Source organism: Asterias rubens, chromosome 20 (genome assembly GCF_902459465.1).
Source record: "Asterias rubens chromosome 20, eAstRub1.3, whole genome shotgun sequence".
NCBI lineage: Eukaryota > Metazoa > Echinodermata > Asteroidea > Forcipulatida > Asteriidae > Asterias > Asterias rubens.
Window position 1 is genome coordinate 7690568 of NC_047081.1, and position 20876 is coordinate 7711443.

Sequence of the window (20876 nt, forward strand, 5' to 3'; positions counted from 1 at the left end):
ACGACACAAAATAAACTACATACCTGGGTATTTTTTTTTTTTTTTTTATCAAAAAAGCTATTATTAACCCGTCGTAGGCCTACCTCATGTACACTGTTTCATTGTTGGCCACTATTATCACTCACAGACATTGTCTCATGGGGAATTTAACGTGAATCTGGGCGTGTGGAAAGCGTGTTTCTCAAATGAACTTCAGCGCGAAACACCTGGGCCCAATTTCAGCTCTGTTTGCCGCCGTGAATTCGTCGACCAGCCCCGATTTTGAGGAGGATCCCCTGCGTGCGAATAAAATCACACGCCTGATTCCTCTTGAAAATGCACGCCCTGGCATACATTTAGGGTGTAACATTCGTCGTAAAAACTGTGTTTTTTTTTTCTTCTTCAGTAATTCATATTAATAACCCTGTTAACAAATTTTAGGTCTGAAAATGCAAGTATTTTGATACCGCAATTATAAATTATACAGGGTCAGCAAATTGGGGAAAAACTAGCCCCCAAATCGGTCCAATCCACTCCGTATCCTTGGCCCAAGCACCTTTGATATAAAATTCTTCCGCTTTTTTAAAGAAATAAAAAAAAAACGATCTGCATCATAAAACATTCCGTGTAATGCTTCTAAATTTGTAGATAGCCCAACGCCTAGATTTTGTTTAAAAAAACACATCACACGCGTTGGGTAAAAATCAAACGATTTTTAAGTGTGAACTTTCTCAAAGATCTTGAGAACTGCTCGTTTTCGGCGAAACACGCACACGGCAATCTTATCTAGTCGGGTTCCTTCAATTGTAGCAGTTAATTGTACCATAATTGATAAGTGGTTATGGGTAGCCGACAGAAAACCCGAAAGAATTGTTTATTGAAATGTGCTGGGGCCAAGGATACGGAGTGGATTGGTTTTCAAAAGACTGAGACTGAGGGCCTGTAAATATTTTGTAGTATTTTTAAGTACTATTTAGCATTATTTTTTAGCATTATTTTTTTTAGCCAAGTAGGCATGGGTTGCTAAATATTGCACCCGTCAGAACCCGTCCCGTCGAGTCAGAGAGTGGAGTAGTCGCCGTATAATAGAAATGGCGCCCTCTGTTGAATAGATTCTCTCACTGTAGACATTACGTCACTTACCGAAAGGTTATTGCCACTTCGTCCTCAAGCTGTTTTTTTTCTTCGAGCCCACCACGTAGCAGCACACCAACAACTGTGATACTTTGGACACGAGTCTGATAGCATACATGCAATAATTATTTTTGCGTTTCATGCTAAATACAACACATGCTCTGTGTGCTTGAACTCCGTACGTGAGAAAATTTTATATGAAATGATGGATCAACAAAATTCAGGAATATTTGGTTCTTTTGGCACAGTGGATCCGAGGTTAAATGTTTCAGGTTGGTATATTATTTCCTATTTATTACATTTGATTTATCATTGTAGGGCCTAGATAGTTGTTATGTTATTTTGAGACCAACCAACCAAGCCGTTTCCGTTGCGTTGGTTCTTGGTTGGTGTCGAAAAAGGATTGCCAGTCATCTCGCCCCTGGCAAAGTCGCCCCCTGCAAAGTCGCCCCCTACAAAGTCGCCCCCCAGCTAGCTCGATCCCTCCGAGTACAAACTCGCCCCCTCCGGGTACAAACTCGGGGGGCTGGGGACATGGGAGGGGTGGTCGGAACTGACTTAAAAGAAGCATGCATCCCCCCACTGTTTTTGGATGGGCAGGTTTTTCTGGGCTACGTACTCCTGTCCTGGGCTGGGGAGTCCTGGGGTGTGTTCCACTCGCGCAAACGTTCCCAACACAACAGTTCTGCACACGTTTGCCTAGGTCAAGTTGCGATAACGTAACCCTCCTCCCGACGGCCGCCAGGCTGGAGGGTTACGAGACCGGTTCGAGCGGCAACGGTTAATCTGGTCCAACACGTACAATTTTGACAGCTAGTCACCAGATTTGCCCCCTTTTTACCACTTTCAAAAATCATGACACAAATTCTAAGGGCACGAACTTAATCCTCAATGTCTAATGATCACTCAAAACACCATTGAGAAAATATTTTTGAAGAAAAAGGACAAAAACTTACCAGATCCTGGAGCGAATTCCCAGGTTTATATTTTGAACCTGTTTCATCGCTTTGCAAACGCAATATTTTGTTGTTGGGCTAAACCATTCTGTGAAAGGGGTGTTACAATGTTGCAGTGCGTGTGCGCGCTGTCCGTTTGCATTGCACGCCGTTCACTCATAATGGCGCGCACGCAGTGCAGCACTGCAACATTGTAACACCCCTTTTACAGAATGGTTTTTTATTAGCAAATATTTTTTTATTAGCAAATAATTATTGCATAAAACCTTGGTAACGAGTAAAGGGATAGAGGTTGGTGTAGTATAAAATACTGCGAGAAACGGCTCCCTCTGAAATGGAGTATTTTTCGAGAAAGAAGTAATTTTCCACGAATTTGATTTTGAGACCTCAAGTTAAGAATTTGAGGTCTCGAAATCAAACATCTGAAAGCACACAACTTCGTAGTTGCGATAATCGTAACCCTCCATCCTCCCGACGGTCGGAGACCGGAGGGTTACGACACAAGACTGATATTATCGGTGTAACTAGCAGTTTTGACCAGTTTTTGCCAGACTCGTGATCAGATTCGTCCTTTTTTTCCACTTTCCAAAATCATGACAGACATTCTAAACACATGGAGTTGATCTTTGTTGTATGACAACGTCATCTGGAACCCTTAAAACAACATCATGAAAATATTTGGCAGAAAAAACGACAAAAACTTACCAAAAGACTGACCGAATATATCCATAATCCATAGCGGAGCCAACTAGTGATTTTGAACGTCGCACTTGCTTGGCAACAACCAATCAGCGTGACCCAACCAAACACGATGTTCATACAGTACATGTACATGCCTGCATGCTGCGCACTCGGTGCGGGGGATCGGTGCTTACACACACAGGCGGTGACAGCATATGACAGCCATGGCTCGTCCAGATGCGTGTTTGGTTGGGTCACGCTGATTGGTTGTTGCCAAGCAAGTGCGACGACCAATTAAACTCAGATTTTCACAGTTTTGTTATTTTATGCATTTTATGTTGAGATACAGCAAGTGAGAAGACTGGTCTTTGACACTTACCGATAGTGTCCACTGGCTTTAACTTACACAGTTTGAAGACAATGATAGTAGAAAGCTTCCCTTGAAATTTTACTTACTGAGTTGCTGTAGTTTTTGAGAAATGAGTAAAGCAAATAAATTTCGTCTCAGTTTTAGCATGAAAAACGTATATAAACCAATTATGCTATGGTATAATATCATAACTGGTTAATTGGATTTTACCATGTTTACATGCTAAAATAATTTTCGTCTCACTCTTAGACGAAAATTATTTTGTGATTCGTTTTACTCATTTCTAAAAAACTACAGAACCTCAGTTAGCAATAATTTGAAGGGAAGCTTTCCACTATCATTATCTTCAAACCCTGTAAGTTTTAAAATGTAAATCTGTGGACATTTTTAAAAAGTACCCAAATCCTTGAAGGTGAGCGCATGGGCTGCTGTGCCAGGGTTCTCCCTGCTGCTGCAGATTGGGCCGACACATATATATACAAATTGTGTGCCAATGCGCCAATCCAGCCTATAGGCAAACAAAATTATAAACCAAAATATTTACTAATTTCAAAAATATTTATATTTTATAATGCTTCTTAAAATAAAGGAAAAAACATGTAGAAAACATTCCGAAGACCTTCAGCATCATTTTTGGCAGTACAGTATGTGCATTGGACCAATGCAAGCCTGTGTAACAAGGGCACCAAGGCGTCGTGCGTATCCTACGTGTAGGTCAGTTAGTAAAGGGCACCTGTGGACAGCCTGATACTTCACTTCATGGGAGGCAACAAAGGCGATTGCTTTCATGCCCCTGGTCATTGCTGTGGTGCCCTTGAAATGCTACTAGAAATTAACAATGTCCTCATAGGGGGGGGGGGGCAAACATAGGGTGCCCATTACCGAGGAGAAAATGCCTTGGTGCCCTTTCCCTTTCAAAAACAAAGCATACAAGCCTGAAAGAAATTGTAAAATTTTACTGTAGCATTTCATGGGCACCTACATGTACATGTACATGAACGTGTCGCCTTTATGCCTCCATGACTTATTGTATTACTTGTAGGCCTGCCACTTCGACTTCCCCTATCCTCATATTACCTCGCTAATTTTACTGTCCGAGTAGGTCTGAAGAAATTCATCTAATGTTTTTTTAATTTTTTATTCCTTCCCATGCAGTACCGTCAGGAGCTGGTGCATCAATATCTCCATATCTAAATGTTGACCCCTACTACTTGAACCAGGTGAGACCGAGTTTGTTTGTGTTTTTAAAAGGGACACATTGCCTTGGATCGGGCGAGTTGGTCCATGAAAAGTGTGTTTGTTATAACTGTCAAAGACCAGGGCCCAGTTTCATGGCTCTGCTTACCATCGAATTCTGGGCTTACGATCATGATTCCCCGCTTACATGCAAGCGCCGAATTTCTGTGCTAGCCTTGTAAGCGTAGAATGCCTACAAGTAGTAATGTGGAGTAGCACGCGCAGAAGCCAAAATTCGCCGCTAACCCGTGAAATGCCCTTGCCGTTAGCACAGAATTCCCTGCGCCTGTGCTTACGGTTTAGCAGAGCCATAAAATTGGACCCAGTATTCTCATTTGGTGTAACCCAGTATGCATGATGCAACATTATAACAAATGTGTGGAAATTGGTCAGTGGAGTTGGGCAGTTCCATAGAAATGTAAACCTCAGTGCCAAAATTTCAAAATGGCACTAATGTGGCAAATGAGGCATCATTTTGTAGCTAATTGTATGAATTTGAATAAAATATAATTTGTTACTGAAAATATTCAGCGGCTCAAGTGCTATTTTCGACTAAAAAAATACTTTAAAAATAGTGAAATTGGCTCAAAAATAATGTTTTGCCAAATTAATCAAAATTTTTACTGTGGTTAAATAGTGTTTGTTTTGGTTTTGCACCTGTTTGAGTTTGCTATGGTAACAACACAATGATGGAAAAAAAATTAAAAATTTCTTTCAAAATTTTATGATATTCAATATTTTAGGAAACTTACTTTTCCGATGTACGTCCGACACCAAAATAGTGAATATTTTAATCTCCCTATTTCAACCGTGGGCAGAAAATTTTCAAATTTACACTACAAAGCACAATTGATGCCCTCTATCTAACCATGGAATTATTTCTTTAAAAACATATTCTTAATAGTACAAAATCCTGGTGTCGGACGTGCATTTTGTTCGTACGTCCGACACCAGTACGTCCGACACCTCCAAAATAATTATGTGAAAGCCTTTTTGAATGCCTTTAAAATATCATACAAAGCTATAAACTGGTACCTAGGGTAACTCTCACCCAAATCACTCAAATCTTGCCTCAAAACAAGTGTATTTCATTCCCCTTTTTTCTACTGGCTGCTAAAAACACAATAATTTTAATCCGCATAAAACTTTAATTTCCATTTCCAAAACCCACTGGTACTTATAATTAATATAAGAAAAGCTTGGTTTTTGCAGCATATTTGTTAAATTCAAGTACATGTGGTAACCCCCAAGCAAAGATAGAGTTCTCATTCATTTAGTAAACTGTTGACAATGCTCTAAAGTTGGTTCTTGAGAGAAAATATCAAAACATTTAACACCAAAATTCTTGGTGACCTTTGACCTTGAAAACAGTTACCCACCAAGAACTTTAAACTTTAATTTTTTTAAACACAAGTCCAATCTACAATATATTTGGACCAAATGTTATTTTGCAGACTCATATCTTTCATTGTTAGGCAACATTTTGAAACTTGGGTCTTTTGCCAGTTTTGGTTGCCACAGCAATGCATAAGGATACGAATGTACAAGTTGCATTACACATGCACATTGTTTCTATTGATCTCAAAACGTGGTATAATTTGACAATTAAACCACTTTTTTTCAACAAATAATGATTTAATCTGATATTACAACACCAAATTGGTAGATTAAATCATTATTTTATAACAAAAGTGAAAAGTTGAACTGATTGTTACCTATTTTTGAATGCAATTTCGGACAAGTACGTCCGACACTGTGAAATGTACGTCCGACACCAATATATTAAATGCCGTTCCTTAAAATTCAAATTTAAAAACCAAATGTCTTATGGTAAAGTGTAATGACAGAGGTCTGATGAATCCATAAATAAGAAAAAATTGCATTAAAGTTCAAACACATCACAGAGTTTGAACTACAAATATTGATTTTCATATAAAGGGGTTTCTCCGAGTACGTCCGACACCATGGTGTTTTGGGCGAATGGCGTCCATATCCAAAGACATGGATGAATAACTTTTTGATAAAATAACTTAAGTGACTGCCTTATACCTCTATCCAGAATAAAAATTCCTTTTATTTATACCTCTGTAATAATACACTCTGTTAAAGTGTCTGAAATGTACGTCCGACCCCGTGGAACTGCCCAGTTGTGAGATTATGATGAGAGAAAAAAAACCACCCATATTTCAGATGCCTAATAAAAGGCTTCATTCCTGAAGTCTTATGTGAGTGATAAATTACCTCTTTCTCAAGGTACAATTACATTACCTCAGAGGGAGCCGTTTCTAACACTGTTTTTTTTACTATCAACAGCTTTCCATTGCTTGTTACCAAGTAATTTTGTTATAATACTAATAATTACATGTACCTACATGGTTTGTCCACTGTCCAGGGCCTTTAAGTGACATGATGCCCCTGGGCCCCCCAGCCTGTCAAGGTTTTTTGCTTAAGTTCAACCATGTGGTAGATTATTTTGCTGCATTCATATGAAATAGACAGATAGAAGAGCTTTCAGAATGTCGAGGGGAAGATGATGGAAAGGTTCAAGTGAGATTAGAAGATCCGATTACATAAGCTGATTGCATCAATTGCCTCAGGCTTTTAATTAACAGATCATTTCTGATTTTGTTTAATTTTTTTTCCTTTTTTTTCTTCTTGACAGGGTGGGCCTCAGTTCATCGTTCCCACGGGTCAGGCCCGTGCTAGAGGAAGATTTGAATTGGCGTTTTCGCAAATTGGAAGTTCAGTTATGGCAGGTATGAGCAAACATTTCAACTGATCTTGGAAAAACAGTTTGTTTTCTGATGACTTATTTTTTGTAGATTATTACTATTTTTTTTCCCCTCTTGGCATGCTTAAAGTGACTGGACACACCTTTGGTATTTGTCAAAGACCAGTCTTCTCACTAGCAGGGTTCTCCACAGGCATGACAGGGTTAAAATTTGTCTGGGCGCTAAACCAATCCTGTACTATTGTCAAATTGCGCAAACCATTCCTGCACTGTTGTCAAATTGCGCAAATAATTCATGCACAATCTCCAAATACCGCAAATTGTTCCTGTACTATCGGCATATAGCGCAAATTATTCCTGCACTATCGGCAAATTGCGCAAACTATTCATGCTCAATAGATAAGTCGATTGCACAAACCACAAACCATTCCTGCTCAATCGGCAATTGCACAAACTATTCCTGCAAGATCGACTGATTGTGCAAACATTTTTGTGCAAGTCATTTCAGCATGAACAACACAACCACTGATCTTATACTAAAATCCACTTTGAACTTTTATTTTTGTTTCTGTTCCGAAAGTGTATAATGTATGGTGTTCCATAGAGGACAGCCTCCGTCGTAGTTGTGAGTTGTCCGTCGGAGTTGTGAGTTGGGGCGTCGGAGTTGTGAGTTGGGGCGTCGGAGTTGTGAGTTGGGGCGTCGGAGTTGTGAGTTGGTCGTCGGAGTTGTGAGTTGGGGCGTCGGAGTTGTGAGTTGGGGCGTCGGAGTTGTGAGTTGGGCCGTCGGAGTTGTGAGTTGGCCGTCGTAGTTGTGAGTTGTCCGTCGGAGTTGTGAGTTGGGCCGTCGTAGTTGTGAGTTGTCCGTCGGAGTTGTGAGTTGGGCCGTCGTAGTTGTGAGTTGTCCGTCGGAGTTGTGAGTTGGCCGTCGTAGTTGTGAGTTGTCCGTCGGAGTTGTGAGTTGGGCCGTCGGAGTTGTGAGTTGGCCGTCGTAGTTGTGAGTTGGCCGTCGTAGTTGTGAGTTGTCCGTCGGAGTTGTGAGTTGTGCCGTCGTAGTTGTGAGTTGGCCGTCGGAGTTGTGAGTTGGCCGTCGTAGTTGTGAGTTGTCCGTCGGAGTTGTGAGTTGGCCGTCGTAGTTGTGAGTTGGCCGTCGTAGTTGTGAGTTGTCCGTCGGAGTTGTGAGTTGTGCCGTCGTAGTTGTGAGTTGGCCGTCGGAGTTGTGAGTTGGCCGTCGTAGTTGTGAGTTGTCCGTCGGAGTTGTGAGTTGGCCGTCGTAGTTGTGAGTTGGCCGTCGTAGTTGTGAGTTGTCCGTCGGAGTTGTGAGTTGTGCCGTCGTAGTTGTGAGTTGGCCGTCTGAGTTGTGAGTTGGCCGTCGTAGTTGTGAGTTGTGCCGTCGTAGTTGTGAGTTGGCCGTCGGAGTTGTGAGTTGGCCGTCGTAGTTGTGAGTTGTCCGTCGGAGTTGTGAGTTGGCCGTCGTAGTTGTGAGTTGTCCGTCGGAGTTGTGAGTTGGCCGTCGTAGTTGTGAGTTATTTGACATTCTATCATTTTTTGTTAATAGTGAAAACGCCCATTCCTATTTTCATTTATTTTATAACATCGTAGAGAACACGTTTTTTAAAGATACCTTACAGTTTAGGCCGGTTCGCAGGAATTAAAGATGATGGTTAGCCCGTATTCCTCAACAAAATGAAAGAACAAAATATTTATATATTTTTAACGCCAGGAACTGTAGGTAGAACGATTTTTATCCAGACCATTTCATTCTGATTGGTTGAGCTCCGGTCAATCAGGAGAATGTGCAACTTACTGAATATTCATGACTGTTCGTTTCGCGCACACTGCGAAATTGTCAGCTATAATGTGTCACTTTGTGTACAGAAGTACATAATATTCAAGCACCAGACTGCTGCCCAATGTAAATTATTGAAATTGACGTCATAATACAGGAAAATGAAAAGGCTGATCCAGCTATTCACTGTATTTTGTAATCTTTGAAGTATATATAAAGTAAGTGGCAACAACTCTATATCCTGGGATAATTGCAATTTAACATATTTTGGCTTTCAGATCGTCTAAAAATCTGGCAATGCATCTGTAAATTGCTACTAGTTTCCCGGGGGATCCATAAGAAGTATAGTTTTTGTTTTTGTTTGAACAGCAAATAAACCCACCAAGGATACAAGTCAACAAAACAAACTCAAGGCATCGTCAGATTTATGTCTATAATTTGTTATTTGGAAGCACAGCTTGCATACACACAGGTCACAGCTCGGGTATCAGGAAAATTTGCATAGTTCCGTTGGCTTATGCGTTCATGCGTTCGTATTACCGTTTACAACAAACAACAAATAAATTATTTCAAGTTAACCAATTAAAACACTATTCATCCATACCTAGTCAATCCAACTTACATAACACTTTCAAATACTAAAGTTTTAGTATGTGTTTGTATTTGTTTGTTTGTTTGTTGGGGTGTTTGTTTGTTAACCTGTTCGTTGAGTGAAATTGTTTGTCCTTTTGTTTCTTGGTTGGACTGACACACCTCTTGGTGACAGTGCAGGCACTATTGTCAGTCCTGGCAAACCTGTAGTGTTGATGTCTTTCTGTTGTCCTCAGTCGTGTAGTACTTTTTTCTTTCTTTTTTTTCTTTTACTGCCTGCCATCCTTTTTATATATCTTGATGTATCCCCCTTGTTACTGTTTTCCAATACAGATGTATGTTTTTATATAATTAATGTTTTAAAGAGTTGTTTCCTTTTCGTATAAATTTTTGTAATTTTTTGTATTTTATGTGAATTGCCAAATAATAATAATAATAATAAATAATAATAAAGGATGATTTGACCATCTTTGGACTAATTTAATGATAGGCATACACTTTAAATTTTATTTAATTTTTATTTAATGTTAAATTGCTATCGGGGTGTAAAAACATATAACGCTTTCATGGTGCCTTGAACGAAAAAGAATTTAGTGAAAGATTAATGCTAGTTCGTTATAAGGCCCGCATCCTACTTGCAGTTATTAAAGAATATGTTACAATTCATAAACAACATTTCGAAGGGGCGTAGATAAATATAAAATATCAGATCTGCAACTGACAACATAGTGCTGTGCGAACAAAACATAGGCCTAATTTCCCAATAAAAGCATCGAACACATGGGTCCATCCATTTCATGTAGGCATAGGCAAGCAAAAGCGACAACTCAAAAGGATTTTGCCTTCTCGGTGACGAATCGATGGATTCAGCAAGGTATAATTCATCACAATCGGAACTCAATCACATGTGTAGAAGAACCCGGAAGTAGGCATACGCCACCTATTGACCATTGCAGTTTAGTAAACAAAATAAAAAGTCCGACGGCCAACTCACAACTCCGACGGCCCAACTCACAACTCCGACGGCTCTACTCACAACTACGACGGACAACCCCCAACTCCGACGGACAACTCACAACTCCGACGGCCCAACTCACAACTCCGACGGACAGCCCACAACTACGACGCACAACTCACAACTCCGACGGACCAACTCACAACTACGACGCACAACTCACAACTCCGACGGCCCAACTCACAACTCCGACGGCCCAACTCACAACTCCGACGCCCCAACTCACAACTCCGACGGACCAACTCACAACTACGACGCACAACTCACAACTCCGACGGCCCAACTCACAACTCCGACGCCCAAACTCACAACTCCGACGGCCCAACTCACAACTCCGACGCCCCAACTCACAACTCCGACGGACCAACTCACAACTACGACGCACAACTCACAACTCCGACGGACCAACTCACAACTACGACGCACAACTCACAACTCCGACGGCCCAACTCACAACTCCGACGGCCCAACTCACAACTCCGACGCCCCAACTCACAACTCCGACGGACCAACTCACAACTACGACGCACAACTCACAACTCCGACGGACCAACTCACAACTACGACGCACAACTCACAACTCCGACGGCCCAACTCACAACTCCGACGGCCCAACTCACAACTCCGACGCCCCAACTCACAACTCCGACGGACCAACTCACAACTACGACGGAGGCTGTCCTCTATGGAACACCATAATAATGGCTTTAAGATAGATTGGTTTGTACTTTAATCAGTTGAAGGCAGAAATTATCAAGGAACTTTCAGGAAGTCTTGCGTCCCTAAAAAGGAAATTAACTTTCAAAGATTGAAAGTCACAGAACAGTTAGCCTTTGATTTGGGCACCAAAAGATGATCTTATTGAATATGAAGGGAATAAATGTAGGAAATGAACATTTGAAAAACCTGTCATCTTTGTTGCCGGCAAATCTTACCTAAATTTTCCCTTTTTACAAAATGTGAGTCCCAGAACAAAGCAGGTGTGAAATGGTAACTCTTATCGTCCCTATCAAAAGAGATGGATGCTTTAAATTGATCTGGACTTAGGAAATGAGTTTCAGTTTTAAATTCGGTTTATTTTAGTGAATTCTTTTAGTAGAATTGTGATCAGATTCCAGATGGTCCTGCGGGGAGTTTTATTTTTTCATTCCCCACAAGGAAATGCAATGTTCCACAGGAGGAGAATTGGTTTTTTTTGCAAGGCAAAATGTTTCTCCTATTACTATGATTGATTACGACAATTATTTTATGGTGATTTATGACTTCACAGGTGCTGTGTACGGTGCGCTAAACGGTGTTAGGATATCGACCAAAGAAACACGGGAGTTGAGCGGTAAAGTCAGAGTCTCACAGTAAGTGTTACAACATAGGCTACAGTACACATTCCCGGTACAATGTACATGTATGTAGATCAACATCAGCCGAGGTCTTGAATTCAAGCATCTGAAAGCACACAACTTGTGTGACAAGGGTGTTTTTTTTTTCTTCCATTAGTTTCTCGCAACTTTGACGACCATTGAGCTCAAATTTCCACAGATTTGTTATTTTATGGACAATGCATACCATCTGTATGGACACCAAGCGTGAAGACTGGTCTTTGACATTGACCAAAGGTGTCCCGTGCCTTTAAACAAAGTGTGCCGTCTTAGATTGAGCCATTATGCATTGTACATTGTGAGGCTAATCCACAATCTCAATTGATGAAGTTACAAAGCTAAGCCAAGCCGGATATCGACCCATGAATGTATTAATACAAACGATAACTTGGATGACTTTATGGGAGGATTATTCTATGCCTGGCTAAATTATCATTTAAATTGATTGGTGGCATTTACATCTAGACCGGAAATTTAGGCTTATTGAGTTTGATTTACAGCGGATTAAGCAGGGCTGAGTTTATTCAGATGTTACAAAATGTATGTTTTACAGATTTTTTATTTAATGAACAAATACATTTATAACCCTTTTTTTTTTTGTAACTTGATGTTTTTCAAAATGCATTCAGTAGATTCTTCAAATATTCCTAGAATTTTGTGATCGTCTTTTTGCGGGTTGTTTTATTTTCCTGGACAGACTTGAGTGGCCATTTCTTTAATCCGCTCTTTACGCCTACACTTAATGTCTTAGATTACTGCAATTTGAAAGATAAGTCATTCTAAATCCCCAGAGATGGTCTCCGTAATTGGTCTTGTTAAGATTTATTACCAATTTTCTTGCATACACGTACTATACATGTACATTTAGTTCTAGTTTAAAGACACTAGACACTATTGGTCATTGTCAAAGAGCAGTCTTCTCACTTGCTGTATGTCAACATATGCGTAAATAAACAAACCTGTGAAAATTTGAGCTCAATCGGTCCTCGAAGTTGCGAAATAAGAATGAAAGAAAAAACACTATTGTCACACGACGTTGTGTGCCTTCAGATGCTTGATTTCGAGACCTCAAATTCTAAATCTGAGGTATCGAAATCAAATTCGTGGAAAATTACTTCTTTCTCGAAAACTACGTCTCTTTAGAGGGAGCCATTTCTCACAGTGTTTTATACCATCGACCTCTCCCCATTACTCTTTACCAAATAAGGTTTTATGCTAATAATTGTTTTGAGTAATTACCAATAGTGTGCCTTTAATGTATCCCAGTTTAATGTATGATCAAAACCCCCCTCTTATTTGTCTTCTGAGGCTGCTTTCTGATTGTTGATGTCTTTTAAAATTGGACTGATTTAAAAGCAAAAAAGGAGGCAGGAGTAAACAATCTGAAAAGCGTTCATAAAAATTGACAACTTCTTTCTCCAGAAGACGATCAGAGCATACTGGTCGAAACGTCGAGTTGGAACCAACAGTTCTTTTTAGAACCACCCCAACTCATTAGAGATAGTCATTAAATGGTGTTACCGCAAACCTTTCAATATCGTATTTCCTCCATGCAAAGTTTCAAATCCTACTTAACTTTTAACATCTTTCTCAATGTGCAAGTACTGTGAGTGTATTCAGTGCTAGACACATGTACCTTGGTGTATGGGTAAAACTAAATATTGTTCTTTATGATTGTCGATGCAAATTTACACATTCATTAAGTTTTGCCTGTTTCTTTTTTGGCTTATATTGAACTGTGCTCTCATCATTTCAGGATGCTGAACTTGGTAACTAAGCAAGGGGCTTCTTCTGCTAACGTTGTAGGCGTGATCGGTAAGCTGATTTTAAGGATACCAATTGTTTTCTGAAGCCTGGTTCATACTTCCTGCGAATACAAAGTTATGCAAAGCGCTTTTTTCAGCCATATGGCTGTTTTCACAGCAACAAATGTTTGGTTGCAAATTATTTGTTGGGATTTTGTGAACGCCAAAATTCGTATTGCATTCGCATCGCATTCACATTCCCAGGAAGTATGAACCGGGTGCTAAGTACGTACATGTATATACAAACTTTCAGAAAGAAAGGTAATTGCAGTGATGAGTTTTGCGACCCAATTATTTAGCACCTTTAAGCAAATTAGCCTGAAAGGGCAACCCTTCAAAATCCTGAACAAGACTTGTATGTACTTTGTACATTGTATGTGTAGGTCAGTCCTTTTAACCTATAGATACCTTGCAATACCCGTAGCGTACTCACATGTGAGTATACAAACATGCGCAAAAGAGAGTTAATACCCAAAATTACATGTATTGTTTGGAGGCGCGTTCTGTATTGTGTAGGTAGCTCCACCTTGCATAACGCGAAACGCTACAGGTAGACTGAGTTCGCGCGCACGTTTTTAGGCATAGAGAACAGCAGCTATTGTCCAATGATTTGCCTCCTTTTTGAGAGTGTGACGTCACATGCAATTGGTCTATTCAAGTTTTCTATCAACAAGACCAAATTGTATACATCCAGTTCACAAAAAATGGATAATTTACAAAAAGTTGGTAAATCTGCTGCCAGCGACATGTACCCAAAAGTCTCTTTCTGACCCAAAGAGAAACACAGCGAAACCATGATTGGTTTAAAAAATGAGTAAAACCTCCTACATGCACATGCAGGTGTGTGTAGTTTGCTAGTTTCCCCTTCACATTGTAGTCCATCATACACTTCCAAGACTATGGCCTATTGGGTAAATCTGCCACCAGCGACATGTAGAGTCCCAAAAAAACTCTTTCTGACCAAAGAAAAACACAGCGAAACCATGATTGGTTTTTAAAAAAATGAGACTAATTTTTAACCTCCTAGTTCGCTAGTTTCCCCTTCACATTGTAGTCCATCATTCTCTCCCAAGAAAGGGGATTTATTGGGTAAATCTGCCACCAGCGACATGTAGAGTCCCAAAAAAACTCTTTCCGACCAAAAAACCCCACAGCGAAACCATGATTGGTTTTTAAAAAAATGAGAGTAAAACCTCCTAGTTCGCTAGTTTCCCCTTCACATTGTACATGTAGTACATTTCACACTTCCATGAATATGGATTTATCGGGTAAATCTAAAGTCTCTTTGTGACCAAAGAAAAACACGGGCAAACCATGATTGGTTAAAAAGAAATGAGGGTCAAACCTCCGTGCTAGTTTTCTTGTCTTTCTCTACCGGATATTGAACTACCTCTGCAACAAGGCGGTGTTTGTTTGGAACTCATATTATAAGATTCACCTGGTGTATTGAAGGCTCAATCTTCAAATCATCCTGGGGCGATCTTGGCAATCATTCTAGAAGTACACACCTTGCACTTAAAGGGACACTTTGCCTTGGATCGGGCGAGTTGGTCTATGAAAAGCATTTGAAATCGTTTGTTATAAAATCCATATGGTTTGAAAGATGTTTTAAAAGTAGAATATAATGATCCACACAAACATGCCTCGAAAATGCATGGTTTTCCTTTATATACGTCAGGAACTAACACGGCGCGCAATTTTGCGAAGTCAAGGAAGTGTTTGACTCCTAAAAAGGCTGATTAAATGTTAGTTCGCTTAGTTAAAGGAAAACCACGCAATCTCGTGGCATGTTTGTGTGGATCTTTATATTCTACTTTTAAAACATCTTTCTAACCATTATGCGTTTCATAACAAACGGTTTTAAATGCTTTTTATTGACCAACTCGACCGATCCAAGGCAAAGTCACTGTCCCTTTAACACGATTTGCTGAGATTTTCCTCATAAAGTTAGAGCATGAATTTGCCATTTTATTTAACCCCCGCAAGATGCTCCCAGCAACCAGACACAAATTTGCCGTCTGTGCCAATTTACGGGGGAATAGATTAAGACCTACCCTTGAGTCCCGATGGGGTGATACATACGCATTGATACTCACATACATTGTAGGTAATGGAAGTTACAGTGTACAGATTGTTTTCAACAAGTGTGGATGTCGGTTAGGAAGATTACAGGTTACTTTCCGTCTGGAGAAATGTGTTTGTGCTGCTGGGAGGAGAGGGAGGCAGGAGGGGGAGGCAGGAGGGGGAGGCAGGAGGGGGAGGCAGAAGGGGGAGGCAGGAGGGGGAGGCAGGAGGGGGAATGTAAAGGAAGGGTTTGGTGAAGCTTTGGGTTTCCATCAATGTCATATGAAGGTTGTAGTAATTATACCGTGGCTTGCTGGTAGCAAGACGTCTGGCTCTATCTAGCGTCCAAATGAAACATTAAACCACAAGGGATAAGTACATTGAATTAATCGGAAACCCTGTTTTTGTAAAGAAGACAAAAAAGGGATGGCTTTGGGTAGATCTACAGAGCTGTACCAACTCCTTGATTACGCGTAAAGTTCCCTGAAAAATAAACCAATCAATCATTTGAAAATCTCTCTTTTATAATGGAATTTTTATCCCCATGCCCATCATCAGGCAGGCAACTTTTCAGCCAATCAGCTGATTTCCTCTTTTTTTTTTTCAAAACAGTGCCTTAGAAAACTGGAAAAAAAAAAAATGTACAAAAGTAAAGTGTGATCGGCCATTTCCTCTTTTTGGGGGGCAAATGGCAAGTTGCACCTGTATCATGTTGAATGTACACGTACATATCTCCCTGGTTGTATGAAATTTCCAGTGATTGCAAGATGCAAATGCTGGCAGCTCTAGGTCTGTCCTGTCATTGATTGATTGATTGTTGAATCAAATTGAATTAAAAATTGGTTGGCAGAAGTAGGGTGCCCTGTGGTGCACTTACCCACTTGTGTCTACATGTACAATAATAACTGCAATAAATTAACAAATTTATAGCGCGCTTAAAGCCATTGGACCCTTTCGGTTCAGAAAAAAAAAATCACAGATTTACAAATAACTTACAGGGTTTACAGAAGGCAATGGTGAAAGACTTCTCTTGAAATATTATTCCATGAAATGCTTTACTTTTTGAGAAAACAGCAAAACAATATAAATTCTCGTTAACGAGAATTACAGATTTATTTGAAACACATGTCATGACACGGCGAAACGCGCGGAAACAAGGGTCGGTTTTTCCGCTGTTTTCTCCCGACTCCGATGACCGATTGAGCCTAAATTTTCACAGGTTTGTTATTTGATATAGAAGTTGTGGTACACAAAGTGTGGGCCTTGGACAACACTGTTTACCGAAAGGGTCCAATGGCTTTAATGCCATGTTTCTAAGCGCATGATGCTGGTGTCCTGGTAAAAAGACTGTAATGTACATGTAGTAAACCAGGGAAACAGCACCAAAAACAAAGAATGAACATGTATAACAATTTTTTAGAAGGGAGGGGGGCTCTTGAAAAGTGTACCATTTGTACTCTTGTGAAAATGTTGACATTGTGAAGGGCCCCTCAGCCACCTACTTATGTACACGTATGAATGGTCCTGCTATAATGAACACTGGACTGGAGAGCTGTTGATTGTTAAAAAACATTGTGAGGAAAAAACAAAACATCAGGCCTGAAGCCTTTTAATTATTAGACATCTGAATGCACACAAATTTGTGCAACAAGGGTGTTTTTTTCTTTCATTATTCTCTTGCAATTTCGATGACCAACTGAGTCCAAATTTTCACAGGTTTGTTAGTGTATGCATAATGTTGAAACATACCAAGTGAGAAGACTGGTCTTAGACAATTACCAAAGGTGTTCAGTGTCTTTAACCTCAAAACGCATTGCTTTTCCGAGTGCTGTCTGTCTGTGAAAAAAAAAAAATCGACGGGCAAATCACTTTGGGGAATTCAAACCCACAACCTTTTCTTAGAGCAACGTCTTACCACTAGACCACCGAGCCAGCCCAGCGGTTAGAGGCAAAGGCAGCTTGTACCATAATGATCCAATAGATGGGGAAAAAAAAAATTATTATTATTATTATTACTATTTTTTTTTTTTTTTTTTTACCAATCATGCCCCTGTAGTCTTTAAATCTATGTGCGAGGGCCTGTCTGCTGACCGTTTTCATTCTTTGTGTTCCGCAGCGCTTATGTACAGTATTCTTGGTCTGGGGTTATCGTGGGGTCGCGGAACGGAAGACGAGTTGAATACCCTCGGAGCTGCCACGGCAACGGGACTTCTTTACAAGTCGTCAGGTGAGTTGGTTTTTTTACCTGTTGTAGTTCTGAAGACACTATTAGTTATGACTAAACACACATTTCTTCGTTTAGCAGTTTAGTAAGGAGTAACAATGGAAAGTGTTTAAAAGAAGGATAATAGCTGTTAGTGTTTTCAATTTACATTGTGTATATTGTTTAGAGTGACTAATGAGATTGTAAGAAGATGGAGAAGTTTTTTAGAGTAGAGTCGAAGTGAGAAGGCATTTGAACCTCAAAGCTTCATCATTCTGGAGACACTATTAGTTAAATGGCTAAACACACATTTCTTCGTTTAGTAAGAGGTGACAATGGAAAGTGTTTTAAAGAAGGATAATGGCTGTTAGTGTTTTCAATTTATATTGTTTAGAGTGACTAATGAGACTGTAAGAAAATGGAGAAGTTTTTTAATTCTAAAGAGTAGAGTCGAAGTCGGAAGGGATTTGAACCTCAAAGCTTTATCATCCAGTCCACTCACTATGCCTGTGTGCAACAGCACCAAGGCATTTTCTCCTTGGTATGGTAAAGGGCACCCTGTGAGGAAATTGAAAATATCTACTTGAGCATTTCAAGGGCACCAAGGCGATGACCAGGGGGCACATACATGTAAGCAATCGACCGTCAAGTATCAGGGCTGCATAATTACAGTCATGATTTTATTTCATTTTATTAATATCACATTTTGTGGCCCACAGGCCAAATTGGACGTGATTTACAATAGTTAAAAAGCAATAAATAGTAAAGACATTATGAAAATTGCAAGTAGGATTAAGACACGTTATTAAAAAACACACATATACAGGACTGGAGGAAGAATGCAATCAATAAAACAGGCACACGGGCCAAATTGGACGTGATTCACATTAATTAAATGGCAATACATGTACATGTTCGTACATGTACATGTAAGTAGTAAAAAACATTGACTCTGCCATGAAATGGTCGACTGTTTTACTTCGCGCCATTGAAGGAAAACTGCAATTCTGAGGCATGTTTGTGTGGATCATTATATTCTACTTTTAAAATATCTTTCTAGCCATATGCATTTCATAACAAACGGTTTCAAACGCTTTTCAATGACCAACACGACCGATCCAAGGCAGCATGTTTCTTTAAGAAAATTGCAGGAAGGATTAAAACACGTTAATCAAATCCTCTCTCTTTGAAACGCTTCCTTGCGGTTGATTCATTCTCAAACACATCTTTGCGTCTAGCTTCTGAAAACCATATACCAAGAAAGGTATCATTTTTCCAGAATGATTGATCAAATAATTGCATAATTTAATTGCCTGCTGGAGGAAGGATGTATTTTTTGGATTGTTTATGAATAGTATTGGTAAGTATTGGCAGTACTTGTAGGGTGCAATCCTGTATGCCTCGTTTATTGCAAGGGCAAGGACACCAAGGCAATTTCTTGTTAGTAAAGGGAACCCACCCAATGTGTAAATTTCTACTGTAGCATTTCAAGGGCACTTTAGACTAGTTTAACTTGTGTATTTTGCAGCCTTGGATGGCCAATAATCACATGTCCCTAATGTATTTTGATTTTTTGTATTTTCAGCCTTGTTAGGTCTATTAAATAAAATAGTTTAACTTGCGTATTTTTCAGCATTGTTTAGGCCAATAGCTACAGTTCAACTTGTGTTATCGCAGCCTTGGCCAAGTTCGAGCAGCATGCAATACATCGGGGGTACCAGGCAAAATCACTCAATGGTCGACAACAGTCTCCCTTGTTAAAACTTGCTCCTTTTTAGGTCAATAACAAGTTAAACTTGTGTAGTTTGCGGCCGGGTTGAAGATAATGGTCAAGGGAGCTGGTCGTACTGTTTGAACTTGTTAAACCAATAACTAGTGGGAATTAATTTATTAATCCAGATTAGTTAAACTTGTCAGGCCAAACTAGTTTGAGCTTGTGTATTTTGCAGCCATATTAGGCCAGTGTTTTTTGCTGTCTTGTTACGCCGCCAATAACTAGTTAAACTTGTGTTATTTGCAGCCGGGTTGAAGACGATGGCAAAGGGAGGAGCAGCTGGTCTAGGGATAGCAACGATTTGGTGTTTGTGGCAGAATAAAGACAGACTGAAATCGTGGAATGTTCAAAGCTTATAAAGACAATTCATTGTTATCGGATGGACACTGGAAACAGGTGTTTTTTATCAAAACAGTTATTGAAAGGAGGTAGACTCTCAGCAGAATTAAGGAGTCCTCGCCATCTTGAAGGGATTGCAATCTATTTCAGAAGAATAAGAAGAGTTATTGGTTGAATCTAGTTTTGTCAACGGAGTCACTTCACCCTCAAGTCTGTATCACCTGGCGATGAAAGGGACGCGGATCAATGGCGTCAATATTAAGAATCTCTGTAAATGTTTGGATTGTCCAGAAAGGGACTCATTGATTTTGACGAGTGTGAAACCTTTATTATTGTCCTCTAAACTGAGTAGGTATTTAAAGTGGTGGTACTTAAAAAGGAAATAACCTTAATCTGACAAGGGGAAGTCGATCGAGATGTCAAGGCATCTCTGATGTCAAGACGTCTTTGGGACACCCGGTTTGAAATTTCACTCTACATGTACTTTCCCCATACTGTATAAGTACTGTAAGTTTTACTCTTAAATGCAGTGGACACTTTTGGTAATTACTCAAAATATTTATTGGCATAAAACCTTACTTGGTAACGAGTAATGGGGAGATGTAGTATAAAACATTGTGAGAAACGGCTCCCTCTCTTAAAGTGGAGAAGATTTTGAGAAAGAAGTAATTTTCCACGATTTTGACTTCAAGACCACGGATTTAGAACTTAGTTGAGGTCTCGAAATCAAGCATCTGAACGCAGACAACTTTGTGTGACAAGGGTGTTTTTTCTTTCTTTATTATCTCGCAACTTCAACGACTGATTGAGCTCAAATTTTCACAGGTTTGTTATTT

At 39.8% G+C, this 20876-nt stretch overlaps 1 protein-coding gene across 1 annotated transcript; it reads left to right on the forward strand.

Annotated features, from left to right (window-relative positions):
- Nucleotides 1-1164: 1164 nt before the first annotated feature.
- On the forward strand, nucleotides 1165-20634 carry LOC117303895 (mitochondrial import inner membrane translocase subunit Tim23-like). Its single transcript, XM_033788340.1, has 7 exons — nucleotides 1165-1385; nucleotides 4276-4340; nucleotides 7019-7112; nucleotides 11750-11831; nucleotides 13612-13670; nucleotides 17841-17951; nucleotides 19948-20634. Exons 1-7 carry the CDS (start codon nucleotides 1316-1318, stop codon nucleotides 20058-20060), a joined length of 594 nt encoding a protein of 197 aa, XP_033644231.1. The 5' UTR covers nucleotides 1165-1315; the 3' UTR covers nucleotides 20061-20634.
- Nucleotides 20635-20876: the final 242 nt, after the last annotated feature.